This window comes from Chiloscyllium plagiosum, chromosome 1, assembly GCF_004010195.1.
Source record: "Chiloscyllium plagiosum isolate BGI_BamShark_2017 chromosome 1, ASM401019v2, whole genome shotgun sequence".
NCBI lineage: Eukaryota > Metazoa > Chordata > Chondrichthyes > Orectolobiformes > Hemiscylliidae > Chiloscyllium > Chiloscyllium plagiosum.
Window position 1 is genome coordinate 46490984 of NC_057710.1, and position 14687 is coordinate 46505670.

The 14687-nt window shown below is 39.9% G+C and overlaps 1 protein-coding gene and 1 long non-coding RNA gene across 3 annotated transcripts in view; one reads left to right on the plus strand and one right to left on the minus strand.

Moving 5' to 3' along the window:
* Positions 1-11416, plus strand: part of LOC122545013 — a 46901-nt gene extending 35485 nt beyond the window's left edge. The window contains exon 3 of the long non-coding RNA XR_006310489.1: positions 11058-11416. This is a non-coding gene — a long non-coding RNA (uncharacterized LOC122545013). The remainder of the gene's footprint in view (positions 1-11057) is intronic.
* dnai1.2 (dynein, axonemal, intermediate chain 1, paralog 2) overlaps positions 1-14687 on the minus strand; it is a 298205-nt gene that overhangs the window by 40131 nt on the left and 243387 nt on the right. Inside the window, exon 20 of one of the 2 annotated variants that reach the window (XM_043684070.1) lies at positions 12167-12252. The exons of the other annotated variant lie outside the window; for it this stretch is intronic. Within the exon in view, the coding sequence (XP_043540005.1) occupies positions 12208-12252 (45 nt within the window). The 3' untranslated portion in view covers positions 12167-12207. Of the gene's footprint in view, positions 1-12166; positions 12253-14687 lie in introns of those variants that run through there. 2 annotated transcript variants of the gene reach the window in all.

Genomic DNA, 14687 nt, shown 5'->3' on the forward strand with positions numbered 1-14687 from the left:
CTTTTGGAGGTTTATGAAATAATGAGGGGCAGAGATAAGGTGAATAACAAGGGTTTTTTTCCTCAGGTAAGGGAATTCAAAACCAGATGGCATAGGTTTAAGGTGAAAGGGGAAAGATTTAAAAGAGAGCAGAGGAACTGTGTCATGCAGAGGTTGGTGCGCACATGGAATGAATTACAAGAGGAAGTGGTAGATGCAGGTACAATTACCAATATTTAAAAGACATTTGGACAGATACATGAATAGGAAATGTTGAGAGGGCTATAGGCCAAACACAGGGCAACTAGTTGGGGAAACCTGGTTGGCATGTGTGAAATGGACTGAAGCAACACTTTTATTAAAAAAAGGAAGGACCCAAAAAGTAACTGCAGGAAAATGTTAAAGCTTATTATAAAGGATGTAATAGCAGAGCATTTAGAAATATGAAAAATTATCAAGCAGATTTGATATCTCATGAAGAGATATTGAGTAAGTTAAATCTCTACTCATAGAGTCATAGATCTGTCCAGCATGGAAACAGACCCTTTAGTCTAACCATGCCGACCAGATATCCTAAATTAATCTTTTCTGATTTGCCAGCATTTGGCCCAGATCCCTCTAAACCTTTCTGACTCATTTACCCATCAAATGCATTTTAAAGTTTGTTATTTTACCAACCTCCACCACTTCCTCTGGCAGCTCATTTGATACACCCATCACCTCGAAATTGACAAATTTATTAGAATTCTTTGAGGATGTAAAAAGCAGAATAAATACAGGGGAAGTAGTGGAACAAATATATTTGGATTTTCAGCGGAATTTGGTGAGGTATCACATATTAGGCTACTTAATAAGATCAGAGCCCATGTTGTTGGAGCTGAATATTATTTAAATGGAGAAAGACTGTAGAAAGTTACAGAACAGAGATTAAGGAGCCTTTGTCCATGATTCTCAAAATTCAAAATCTATCTCAACTTGATAACAGAGCCTCTACAGCAAAAAAAATCCACAGAGTAGAAATTCCTTCTTATCTTGAATTGGTAACACTTCACTCTGAGATTATTCCCTCTGGTCTTGGACTTGCCCACAAGGGAAAACAACTTTTCTGCATTTAGTCTGTCAGGACCTCTCAGAATTTTATATATTTCAATAAAACATGCCTTTCATTCTTCTAAACTTCAAATGGATGTTAGTTAGGCCTCTTTTGGAATACTGCATGCAATTCTGGTCACCCTGCTATTGGAAGGATGTTGTTAAACTTGAAAGGGTTCAGAAAAGATTTACAAGGATTGTTGCCAGGGTTGGAGAGTTTGAGCTATAGGGAGAGGCTGAATAGGCTGGGGCTATTTTTCCTGGAGCGTTAGAGGCTGAGGGGTGATCTTAAAGAGGTTTATAAAATCATGAGGGGCATGGATAGGGCAAATAAGCAAGATCTTTTCCCTGGGATGGGAGGAGTCCAACACTAGAGGGAATAGTTTTAAGGTGAGAGAAGAAAGATTTAAAAGGGACCAAAACGGCAACACTTTCATGTCGGGGTGATGGGTGTATCAAATGAGCTGCCAGAGGAAGTGGTGGAGGCTGGTAAAATAACAAACTTTAAAATGCATTTGATGGGTAAATGAGTCAGAAAGGTTTAGAGGGATCTGGGCCAAATGCTGGCAAATCGGACAAGATTAATTTAGGATATCTGGTCGGCATGGACGAGTTGGACTAAAGGGTCTGTTTCCATGCTGGACAGATCTATGACTCTATGAGTAGAGACTTAACTTACTCAATATCTCTTCATGAGACAGTTTGTCCATACCCAGGATCAACCTAGTGAATCATCTCTGGATTGCCTCCAATGCCAGTGTATCTTAAATATACAGACCAAAACTGTTCACAGTCTTCCTGGTGTGGTTTAACTGTCACGTTCTATATTTTGAACAAGACTTAGCTATTTTATACTCCATTCTCTTTGAAATGAAAGTCAACATTTCATTTGCCTTGACTATTACCTTTTTTTATTTATTCATTTGTGTCATGTGGGTATCGCTGGCTGACCAGCATTTATTGCTTGTCCTTGCTGAATTTGTAATCCTGTGTTTTGTAATGTATGCATGAAGGCTTCCAAATCCCTCTCTGATATAGCTTTCTGCAGTCTTTCCACATTGAAATAATATTCAGTCCTGTCTCGCCTGAAGACCTTGTATTCTGGAATATATTAAAGGTAGCACATTTCATGTGTGGGCACACTGAACTTGAAGACTGAACAGGCAGAAAGGGCATGGGTGGACAATAAGGATAGTAGAGGAAGGTAGGTAGTGCAGGAGACTCTGTGACCATCCTCTACTCTTCCTGCAATACTGCATAATCTCACATTGCCCTCACTATATTCTATTTGCCAAGTTTTTGCCAACTTGCTTAACTTCTGCAGAATCTTTGTGTCATCCCCACCACTTTCCTTCCCAACATATATAAAGCCATAGCTGGGGGATTCTGTGCAGTTCTGGTAGCACCAGAGAGGGTGAAGATGAGATCCACTAGGATGTTCCTTGGGCTGGAGAGTTTTAATTATGTAGAGAGATTGGACAGACTCGGGATGTTTTCCTTAGACCAGAGGAGATGAGATTGAGATATATAAAATTGTGATAGGCCTAGATTGGCTAGACAGGAAAAAAACATTTTAATGATTGGGGGCATAGACTTAAAGTAGAGGCAGAAAGTTTAGATGAAATGTGTGTCATGTCTTTATCACACAAATGGTGTTGGGAATCTGGAGTTCACTGCCTTGTGAGGGTGGTAGAGGTAGGAACCCTCATAACACTTAAGAAGTATTTAGATGTACAATTGTGATGCCAAAGCATACAAGGCTATGGGTCAATTGCTGGAAAATTGGATCAGAATAGTTAATGGTTGCGTTTGACTGGCACAATGGGTTGAAGGGCTTTTTTCTGTGTTATAGATCTCAATGACTAAATGATCTGTTTTGTGTCATCTGCAAACTTGGCTATAGTACATTCACTTTTTTATAATTGTGGCCTCAGCACTGATTCCTGTGACATTCCACAAAGTGCTCGCTCCCAACCTCAAAGTGCCCCTCTTAACCCAACTCACTGTCTTTTAGATTAGATTACTCACAGTGTGCAAACAGGCCCTTCGGCCCAACAAGTCCATACCGACCCGCCAAAGCACAACCCACCCAGACCCATTCCCCTACATTCTAAATTGTCTTCTAATTGTTATCCAATCCTCTATGTTAAGATACTATATTCAACATCCTGGTATTTTATCTTATGTAGCCTAATTTTGTCAGGTGTGATTTCCCCTTCTGGAAGCAACACTGACTGTGTGTGATGAGATAGGGAGTCCCCAGTTTACAAACATTTTCAACTTACGAACACTCACACTTACAAATGCAATCTCATATAGGGGTGGAATTTGAAAGATCCGGCGTGTGACCTTTTGCTGTACTTACATTTATATTGTCCTACATTGTGTTCTGTGTACAAACCAACTTGCGAGTGGACCCCAGAATGGAACCCGTTCGCAACTTGGGGACTGCCTATGTTATTTATTTCTAAATGCTCTGTTTTTACATCCTTTATAACAGAACTTAAGATCTTACCAATAAAAGATGTTAAGCTAAGAGGCCTACAGTTACCTGTTACAGATAGTAAGTTTATAGATGACACCAAAATTGGAGGTGCAGTGGATAGCGAAGAAGGTTACCTCAGACTACAATGGGACTTTGATCAGATGGGCCAATGGACTGAGGAGCAGCAGATGGAGTTTAATTTAGATAAATGTGAGGTGCTGCATTTTGGAAAAGCAAATCAGAGCATGACTTATACTTTATGGTAAGGTGCTGGGGAGTGTTGCTGAACAAAGAGACCTTGGAGTGTAGGTTCATAGTTCCTTGAAAGTAGAGTCGCAGGTAGATAGGAGAGTGAAGAAGGCGCTTGGTATGCTTTCCTTTAATGGTCAGAACATTGAGTACAGGGGTTGAGAGGTCCTGTTGCAGCTGTACAGGATATTATTTAGGCCACTTTTTGAATATTGTATGTAACTCTAGTCTCCTTCCTATTGAAAAGATGTTGTAAAATTTAAAAGTGTTCAGAAAAGATTTACAAGGATGTTGCCAGGGTTGGAGGATTTGAGTATAGGGAGAGGCTGAATAGGCTGAGGCTGTTTTCCCTGGAGCGTCTGAAGCTGAGGAGTGACCTTATAGAAGTTTATAAAATCATGGGGGGCATAGATATGATAAATAGACAAGATCTTTGCCCTGAGATGGTGAAGTCAGAACTAGAGGGCATTGGTTAGGGTGAGAGGAGAAAAAATTAAAACAGACCTAAGGGGCAACTTTTTTACACAGAGGGTGGTATGTGTATGGAATGAGCTGCCAGAGGAAGTGGTGGAGGCTGGTACAATTGCAACATTTAAAAGGCACCTGGATGGGTATATCAATAGGAAGGGTTTAAAAGGATATGGGATAGAGTGGTGCTGGAAAAGCACAGCAGTTCAGGCAGCATCCGAGGAGCAGGAAAATCGACGTTTCGGGCAAAAGCACTTCATCAGGAATACAGACAGAGTGCCTGAAGGGTGGAGAGATAAATGAGAGGAGGGTGGGGGTGGGGAGAAAGTAGCATTGAGCACAATAGGTGAGTGGGGGTGGGGATGAATTACCTTCCCCCACCCTCCTCTCTGACCTATCACCTTCATCCTCACCCCCCACTCACCTATTGTACTCTATGCAACTTTCTCCCCACCCCCACCCTCCTCTCATTTATCTCTCCACCCTTCAGGCACTCTGCCTCTATTCCTGTTGAAGGGCTTTTGCCCGAAATCGATTTTCCTGCTCCTCGGATGCTGCCTGAACTGCTGTGCTTTTCCAGCACCACTTTCATGCAGAATCTGATTTCCAGCATCTGCAGTCATTGTTTTTACCTAGTTTAAAAGGAAATGGGCCAAGTGTGGCTATATTAAGTTAGGATATCTGGTCAGGATGGACAAGTTGGACTGAAGGATCTGTTTCCATGCTGTACATCTCTATGACTCTATGTTTTGTTGCTGAATGATAGAATCATACAATATAGAAGGAGACCTTTGTCCTGCCATGCACTGCCAAAAGTATACCACTGCCTAAACTGGACAAACCTTCCTGCACTAGACACATACTATTCAAAGAAGCTTTTTGCTGTCCATCTTGATATCACTTGCCTCAAAGTTGCCTCAACGTTTATTTTTTCCCTCTTTTTTTTGGTTGTCTTTCATTGGTTTTTAAAACTTTCTAAATCTTCTCACTGACCATTAATTTTTGTAAGATTTTTTCTTTCAAATCTCCGTGGAGCACAGCATTTTTTGGCAACAACAAGTTTCTTTCGCATGAGAAGAATATCCCCCTGTGTTTCCCCATATCTCCTAGCAGCACACCAAGAGATTTGCCACCAAAGCTGGAAACAGCCTTTGTCCATTCTAACTCCATTCTAAAAGTTTGTCACTTCTTGCTTTCAACTCCCAACTCCTTCAAATTGCAATTTTGGTTCGACACTTCAAGTAATCCATGTGAAATTGCAATCTACATGTCCTCATCATACCTAATGTTTTTCATTCCAGAAGTAAAATGATAAGGAAATGGCTATTGAACACTGCTTACAGACATGCTGAACTTAACCTTGGTTTTCCACATGATGCCACAACCCTCCAACTTATGCTTTGGATGGACTTTCTGGGTTTTTATGGAAATGAATTTTTCAGAATTCTGCTGATTGTGGATTTGGATGGAGGACTGGAGAGTGATCATGATTTCCTGCTTATATTTGAGTTATTTTCCATGGAAATGCATTATCTTGTGGACCTGATGAGACCCCTAGCTGTTGGCTGGAGAACCCCTGAAAACCTCAAGTTAATTCTATTTGGGAGGGCCCAGTGCATCGTTTGAAAGCTGATCGTGTTTAATTCCAGAGTTAACCTCATTCATATAGCATAGCTTTTGTATCATCCCCAATGATGAATTTAATGGCAGGAGGTCATTTAATCAGGCAGAAGAGTCATAGCTGGGGAGTGAACTACCTTCTCACTTCCACCCCAATTAAGTTTGCAGCGGTAAGCCCCATGGATGATTTTCCCTCCCTGATGCCAATTGTGACCCTTAAGTGATCAATGTACTAAAGCTAGTGTGATAATGTCTGGAATTGAAAAATGTCCTAACTGTGTGCAATAACGAATACTGACAAGAAAACGTCTCAGTTTAGGAGTTAGCCATTCAGAATTGGCGCAGTGTACAGGAAGATTCAGATTTCATTAAAAATGAGAAGATAATGTTTGTCTTTATGAAAATATTAAGCACATGCTGGGAGAATTATTTCATTCAAGATTCTTTTCTGTTAAAATAAAACCGGACCTCAGCTTAAAACAGAAACTCAAAACTGGACCTCGCACCTAAACTGCATTGTCTAACCTGAAATATTACTCCTTGTACATTGATTAAAATCTTTAATTATCGGGGAAAAAGACTTGAAAGGAATCTGGATTTTGTACTTTAATCAGCAGTCTACCTCCTAAATGATTAAAGGATTCAACAAAGGCAGCTAGTTTTAATGTTGTTGACGTTTCGCTTATAAATACTGTGTGTTATACCTCCCTATCATACCATGCCTGAGGAAGCAGCAGAGCTCCAAAAACTTGCAATTTCAAATAAACCTGTTCGACTATAACCTGGTGTTGTTTGATTTTTGGTCTTGTTCACCCCTGTCCAACTCCAGCATCTCCACATCGTAAACCATAATTGTATAGCTTACTTTGCACTTTCAATGAAAACACTTTGTTATTGAAACATGCTGGTCATTTATAGGTCATGGCATCTGCTGCAGAGCAATTTATTGACATCTTTCATCTGTTTTGCTATGCTTTTTGCCACTAAGTCAATGTCAGACATATCCATGGTCACCTTTAAAAATATGTATTGGGTTTTCCTTTCACCTCTTTGACACCAGCTCCGTTCAGTGTCATACTAATCTATATCTCTCATGCTCATGCAAAATTTGTTTAGGTATCAGAAAAGAAAGATAGTAGTATCCTTGGGCACAATGGAAAAAATGGACACAGTTGCCATTCAAGCCAAGTTTTAATCTGTACTCATCATTTAGCTATGTGGGCCCTGATATTGATGAATCTGTACTGCACTACCTCCAAAGTTAAGGTGAAAAATTGAATGTAGCACTTGTGACAGAGTCTGACAAAGGCTCTATTGAAGGAAAAACAATCTCTGTAATGAGCCAGAGAGTCATAGAGCTGTACAGCATGGAAACAGACCCTTCAATTCACCTCGTTCATGCCGACCAGCTATCCTAAATTAACCTTGTCTCATTGGTCAGCATTTGGCCCACAGCCTTCTGAAAATTTCCTATTCATACACACATTCAGATGCCTCTTAAATGTTGTTATTGTACCTGCCTCCTCTGACAGCTCATTCCATACACGGACCACCCTCTCCATGAAAACGCTGCCCCTTAAGTTCCTTTCAAATCATTTTCTCTCACCTTAAACCTATGGCCTCTGTTTTGGACTCCCCACCCTGGGGAAAGATCATGGATATTCACCCTATCCATGCCCCTCATGATTTTATAAACCTCTGTAAGGTCACTTCTCAGGCTCCAATGTTCCAGGGAAAACAGTCCCAGTGTATTCAACCTCTCCCTATAGCCCAAACCCTCCAACCCTGGCAACATCCTTGTAAATCTTTTCTGAACACTTTTAAGTTTCACAACAACTTTCCAATAGCAGGAAGACCAGAATTGCACACAGTCCTCCAAAAATGGCTTAACCAATGTCCTGTACAGCAGCAACATGACCTCCAAACTCCTATATTCAATGCATTACCAATAAAGCCAAGCATACCAAATGCCTTCTTCACTATCCTATCTCCCTGTTACTCCAATTTCAAGGAACTATGGACCTGCACTCCAAGGTTTCTTTGTTCAGCAACACTTCCCATTAAGCGTAAAAGTCCTGCCCTGCTTTGCCTTTCCAAAATGTAGCACTTCACATTTATCTAAATTAAATCCAATCTGCCACTCCTCAGCCCATTGGCCCATCTGATTAAGATCCCATTATACTCTGAGATAACCTCTTCGCTGGCCACTACACCTCCAATTTTGGTGTCATCTGCAAACTTACTAACCATACCTTGTATGTTCATATTCAAATCATTTACATAAATGATTCAGCCACCTTGATATAAAATTCATTTTCAAAAGTAGTTAAGTGAACTTGGAATCCTGTATTTCTTGGCTTATCTACAATTTAGAAAATACTCATTTATTTTCTTCAGTTCAAAGCAGATGATCTCACACTTGCTGATATTAAACTTCAACTGTTATAGATTTTCCTAATTACATAATCTCTTGGTGTCCTTTGGAAGTTGCTCCTCTCATCTGCACTACTTTGTACTAAAATAGATTATCTGAAACTGAACATAATTTTTGATCAAGGTTCCATTCAACTGGAAGACAGCTTAATTTTCTTTATACCCCAGTCCCCTTGACAGAAAGGTCATATGCAATTAGCCTCTTTGATTGATTTTTTTTTCTTGAGTTTTCAGTTTCCTACTTACTTCTTTCTGGCATATTCAAACTCATTTAACTTACACAGGCAAGTATCTAGAGGGAACAATCCTATACAGAAAACTACTGTATATCAGGGGAGACAATTGGAACTTCTAAAGGTAACAAGTGATGTGGTGCAACAATGAGGCAATTACCATAGCATAAAACTGTAATGTCGTTTTTTTCTTGAATAAAATGGAGGCTGCAAAGGGGAACAACAACAACAATATTTCTAACAAAACAAATTAAAACATAAAAGCAAATAAGGGAACATGGATGCTATCAGATTGTAGCTTTGCCTGTCCTTTCATTTTCTTTTCCCCAAAATAAGTTAATCTGATTTTTGTTGTTAATCTGATCTGACATTATCATTTATCTCTGCATAGATTGAGTATACTGCAGTCCTTTTTCACAGATAAAATAAATTTTCACTACAAAATCTCTTTTAAATCTTTCCCCTCTTACCTTCAACCTGTACCCTCTAGTTTTGGACTGCCTAGTTCAGAGAGAAGACCTTGATTATTCACCCTATCCATACCCGACATGATTTTATAAACTTCTATAAGGTCACCTGCAGCCTCCGACACTCCAGTGAAAACAGCTCCAGCCTACTCAGCCTCTCCTTATAGGTCAAACCCTCCAACCCTGGCAACATCCTTGTAAATCTTTTCTGAACCCTTTCAAGTTTCACAACATCCTTTCCACAGTAAGCAGACTAAAATTGAATGTAGTATTCCAAAAGTGGCCTAACCCATATACTGTACAGCAGCAACATGACCTTCCAACTCCTATATTCAATTCATTGACCAATAAAGGCAAGTGTACCCCAAATGCCTTCTTCAAAATCCTATTTATCTGCGACTACACTTTGAAGGAACTATGAACCTGCACCCAAAGGTCCTTTCTATTAACTGTGTGAATCCTGCTCTGATTTGCCTTACCAAAATGCAGCACTTCACATTTGTCTAAATTAAACTCTATCTGCCACTCCTCGGCCCATTGGCCCATCTGATAGAGGTCCCATTGTACTCTGAGCTAACCTCTTTCGCTGTTCACTACACTACCCAACTTTGGTGATAGCTGCAAACTTACTAACCATATCTCCTAAATTCACAATCAAATTATTTATATAAATGACAAAAAGCAGTGGAATCAACACCAATCCTTGCAGCACACTGCTCGTCCCAGTCCGAAAAGCAACTTTCCACCACCACCTTTGTGCCAATTTTGTGTCAAAATGGCTTGTTTTCTCTGTATTCCATATGATCTGACCTTGCTAACTAGTTTACCATGCAGAACCTTACTAAAATCCAAATAGACAATGTTCATCGCTCTGCCTTCATCAATCCTTTTATCACTTCTTCAAAAAACTCAATCAAGTTAGTAAGACATGATTTCCCACACATAAGGCCATGTCGATAATCCCTAATCAATCCTAGCCTTTCCAAATACATGCAAATCCTGTCCCTCAGAATTCCCTCCAACAACTTACCCACCACTGACATCAGGCTCACCAGTCTATAGTTTCCTGGCTTTTCCTTACTACCTTTCTTAAATAATGGCACCACATTAGCCAACCTCCAGTCTTTCGGCACCTCCCCTGTGGCTATTGATGATGTAAATATCTCAGCATTCCTTTGTTTCATCAAAAACAAATATAATTCACTGACATTCCAGACAAAATAGGTCAATTCAGATAAAAGGGAACCTAGCATCAGTTGATAATGTTGTAAAAATAGTAAAAATACAGAACAAGAATGACTGCATAATTGTGAACTCGTCCAGTAATTTGGCACATTTACAACTTAGACTCAAGCTCCTGAAACATAACAAAATACAGACAAGAACATCAGTTGTATTAGCAGACATTAAAAACAAGTAGATTGCTTTTGATGATGCAGTGCATATTGAAACTGCTTGAACTGCCACTGACAGAAAACCATTGAGAAACAACAAAAATAACTTTAAAATGTAGTTAAATTTATTCAAGAATTCACAGTGCAAAGATTCCTCTTTTGTGCTGGGAAGCGATTAATTGCCATGGTGAAGAGCCTAGGAGAAAACCAGGCAGGATGGATTGGTCTTTTGTACAAAGCCTACAAGGTATCCAAGCACTAATCTAAAGAACAGAAATTCTTCTGAACAGTTTAAGATCACAATTATTGTACCTTATGTTCCGTTGTCTAATTGTGTATGTTGGACTGTCGTTTTGAGAGACCGATCACAAAATGTAATGATGATGTCATTGGCCAGTTTGGGTAGGAAACTGCTTAGTCTATGTTCTTTTCTGTATTTTGGTATGTTTCAGGAGCTTGAGTCTAAGTTGTAAATGTGCCTTGCTGCCTGTAGAGTGAACATCTCCATAATAAAGCTCCGGCTGTTTAACATGTGGCCTCCTTGGAACTGAACACAGGTAAAGATCTGGTAATGAGGATCAAAAGTGCTTTGAGATTCATTTGATTCACTGAAAATAAATTGTGGTCCTCTTTGCAGATCTCGGAAGTACTTCAACAGAAAAAAGAAAGGAAATCAAAAGATGCCATCGCTGCACTGGAAAGAAGTGAACTCGCCATGTGCTCCATGCTGATGGAAGACTATGAATAATGAGTTCTTACATGAAGGGAAATGTTTTTAGTTAGAGAAAGAAACAGGAAGCCAGGGAATGCCTTGTTTTACATGGGAAAAGGTGATGTAGTGCCAAAAGTTGAATTGTTGTACATTGTGCTGTTTAGACATTTCCCATTAAAAAAAAGAAAATTTTAGCACCATGTGACTGTATGGTGAAAACACAGATAGCTGGAAATCCTACACAAAGAGTTTCAATTATTTTGTTTTAGCTAATAAAGTATATATTGTCCTTCCTGCATTCCTGAGTATTGTGTAGGAATATCTTTTCACCTCCTGAGGAGTCCGTTATGGCCAGAGAAGTTGCATTCCAAAACATATGAAGAAATAGTAGGAATTGTATGAACTATTTTTCACCAAAACCATTGATGATTGCTGAAAGATTCAGATTCCACAAGCACAACCAGAATGATTGTGAATCTATCTCCCACTTTATAGCAATTTTAAAGAAGTTAGTGTAATCTTGCTAATTTAGAGATAATTTAAATGACACTATCAGAGACAGATAAGCTGTGCAGTTTAAGATGAGAAATAGTCCATATTAGAAACATAATTTCAGATTTTATTAAATTCAAATGCCATTATTGTTGGAACTATTGTTGCAGGATTCAAACCCAGGCTCCCAGGACATTACCTTTGCTTCTGGATTAACAGTCCAGTTACAATACCACTAAGCCATCACCTCCCCTGATAGAAAGGGACCAAGACTTTAAGAAGAAACTGGAAATAACAGTCTTGATGGAATAAGCAGCAAAGGAAGCTCAACAGCTAAGCATGAGTATGAGTACACAAATTGGAGGCTGACAGAGTTCACTAAATGGGAGCTGAGAGATAAGCATCGACACAGACACAAAACTGCCATCATATTTGAGAAAGAGACATGAAGAACGAATAGTAAGTCCAGAAACCGAAGAGTAAGATCTAAATGATTGAAAAGGACATGAAGAAAGCCCAGACTTACAATTCAAACAGAAGCTGTTATTAAGCATATTGGCCATTGCTGGCGACACCAACTGGGTCACTCCCTTGCTGAATGGCAAGCTGGTAAGAATGGAGGTGGACACTGGAACAGAGGAATTATTGATACTTGATAATGTGTGGCAGAAGCAGAGAGTCACATTGTACTGCAATCCACAAAAGTTGTTCTATGAACATGTATAGGCAAAGTGATTCATGTAAATGTGCAGTCTCAAGACTTGGCCTTGTACCTTACCAAAAAAATTTTAGACCATAATATATAGGAACAGAATTAGTCCATTCAGCCCACTGAATCTGCTCCACCATTTGATAATGACTGATATGTTTCTTAACTCCATTCTCCTGTCTTCTCCTTGTAACCTTTGATCCCCTTACTAATCAAGAATCTAACTATCTCTGTCTTAAATAGACTTAATGATTTGACCTCCATGGCCCTCTGCGGGCAATGAGAGTCACAGGGTAACCACCCAGTGGATGAAGAAATTCTTCCTCATTTCAGTTCTGAATGTGCTATGGATCAGATGTTAAGTGGATTGGAAGAGGTCCAGTGTTACTTAGATGATATTTTAATCATGGGGTGAAGAGAAGCTAAAAGTCTTTGCATCAAGATCATTAAACAGAGCAGAAATGAACTATGTACAAATAGAGAAAGAAGCCCTAGAAATTTTGTTTGCCATGAGACAATTTCACCAATATCTGTCTGGCCGGTAATTTACCCTAGTAACAGACCACAGACCATTGTTCACACCATTGGTCCTCATACAGGGCCACCTTCTCTCACAGAAAGCCATATGTTGAGTTGGGTGATGTAGCTATCAGTTTTGAAAAGTGTGGTGCTGGAAAAACACAGCAGGCCAGGCAGCATCCGGGGAGCAGGAGAATTGACGTTTTGGGCATAAGCCCTTCTTCAGGAAGGTTTATGCCCGAAACGTCGATTCTCCTGCTCCTCAGATGCTACCTGGCCTGCTGTGTTTTTCCAGCACCACACTTTTCAACTCTGGTCTCCAGCATCTGCAGTCCTCACTTTCTCCTCCCTGATGTAGCTATCAGCCCATTTATACAATTAGGTATTGTCAATTCAACTTATTTGGGAATGCTGATGGGCTGCTTAGATTACCTTTGCTCAATGAGTGGGCTACAAACCGTTCTTAAGTAGAAATGTTCTACCTTGAGCAAAGTAGAGAACACTCAGTAATGGCAGAACATGTTAAGAAGTACATTAGAAATTATCCAAAGTGATGGATGTGATACTACTTGGCAAGATCACAGTAATAACCTCAGAACTGAAGCCATATGTCAAATGGAAGCAAGACCTACGAGAAGTATTCATATGAGCAGATGTCTCTTCTGGCAAATGAGGGTCATCATTCCACCTCAGCTAAGGAAATGCGTATTAAATCAACTACGCAAAGGTCACTGTGGCATTGTCAGAATGAAGGAGATAGCCAGAAGCTACTTTTGATAGCCAGGGCTCAACTCCAAAATTGAGGAGAAGGTGGGAATATGTGCAGCTTGCTCTAACCTACCTCTATTTGTGTCAATATACCAATGGGAATGGCCAGAAAGGCCATAGCAAAGAATCATTATTGACTAAGCTGGACCTTTTGAAGGGTGAATGTTTTTCTCAGTGGTTAATGTTCATACTAAATGGCTTGAAGTTTGTATCATAAAGACGACATCTCCAAAGAAAATCATTGAAACATTGGAGAGGTGACCTTTGTGAGGTTTGGTTATCCAGAACAACTTGTTAGTGTCAACGATCCATTACATATCATATGAATCCCAGAATGGAATCCTGCTTCCAAATTTCTTTGTGTGTGCCAAGTATGACTCCAACCATCACAGAGTTTATCCCCAATTCCATTGACTCTAGTTTTTCTATGGCTCATTCATGTCACACTTCGTTAAATATGACTTTGAGGTCAATGGCTAAAAATTCTCATCTAACTTTTTATCCATGTTTCAACTGAGGCTGCAGTAAGGTCACAAGCTCATTGGTCCTGAGACTCACCTCACACACAGGCAAGGGGAGTGGTTGAGAAGGAGAATGCTTCATGGTAACCTCAGGTGGTGGAGGAATTGAAACATTGTTCTGCATCACAAGCCGATCATCCAGTCAAATGAGCTAACCGACCCCACTTCTTGATAATACTGTTCATTAGGCCTTCCATCACTTTACTGAAAATCAAGAGTAGACTGGGGTGGTAATTGGCCTGATTGCGTTTGTCCCACTTTTTGTGTACAGAACATACTTGGGCAATATTCCACATTGTTGGGTAGATGCCAGTGTTCTAACTATACGGTAACAAATTGACTAGTGGTGTGGCAGGTTCTGGAGCACGTGTCTTCAGTACTAGTGCTGGAAGGTTGTCAAGACCCATAGCCTTTGCCACATTTAGTGCCTCCAACCATCCCTTGAGATCATGTGGAGTGAATGATTGGCTGAAGACTAGCATCTGTGATGCTGGAGAATTCTGGAGGAGGTCAAGATTGACCATCCACTTGGCACTTCTGGCTGAA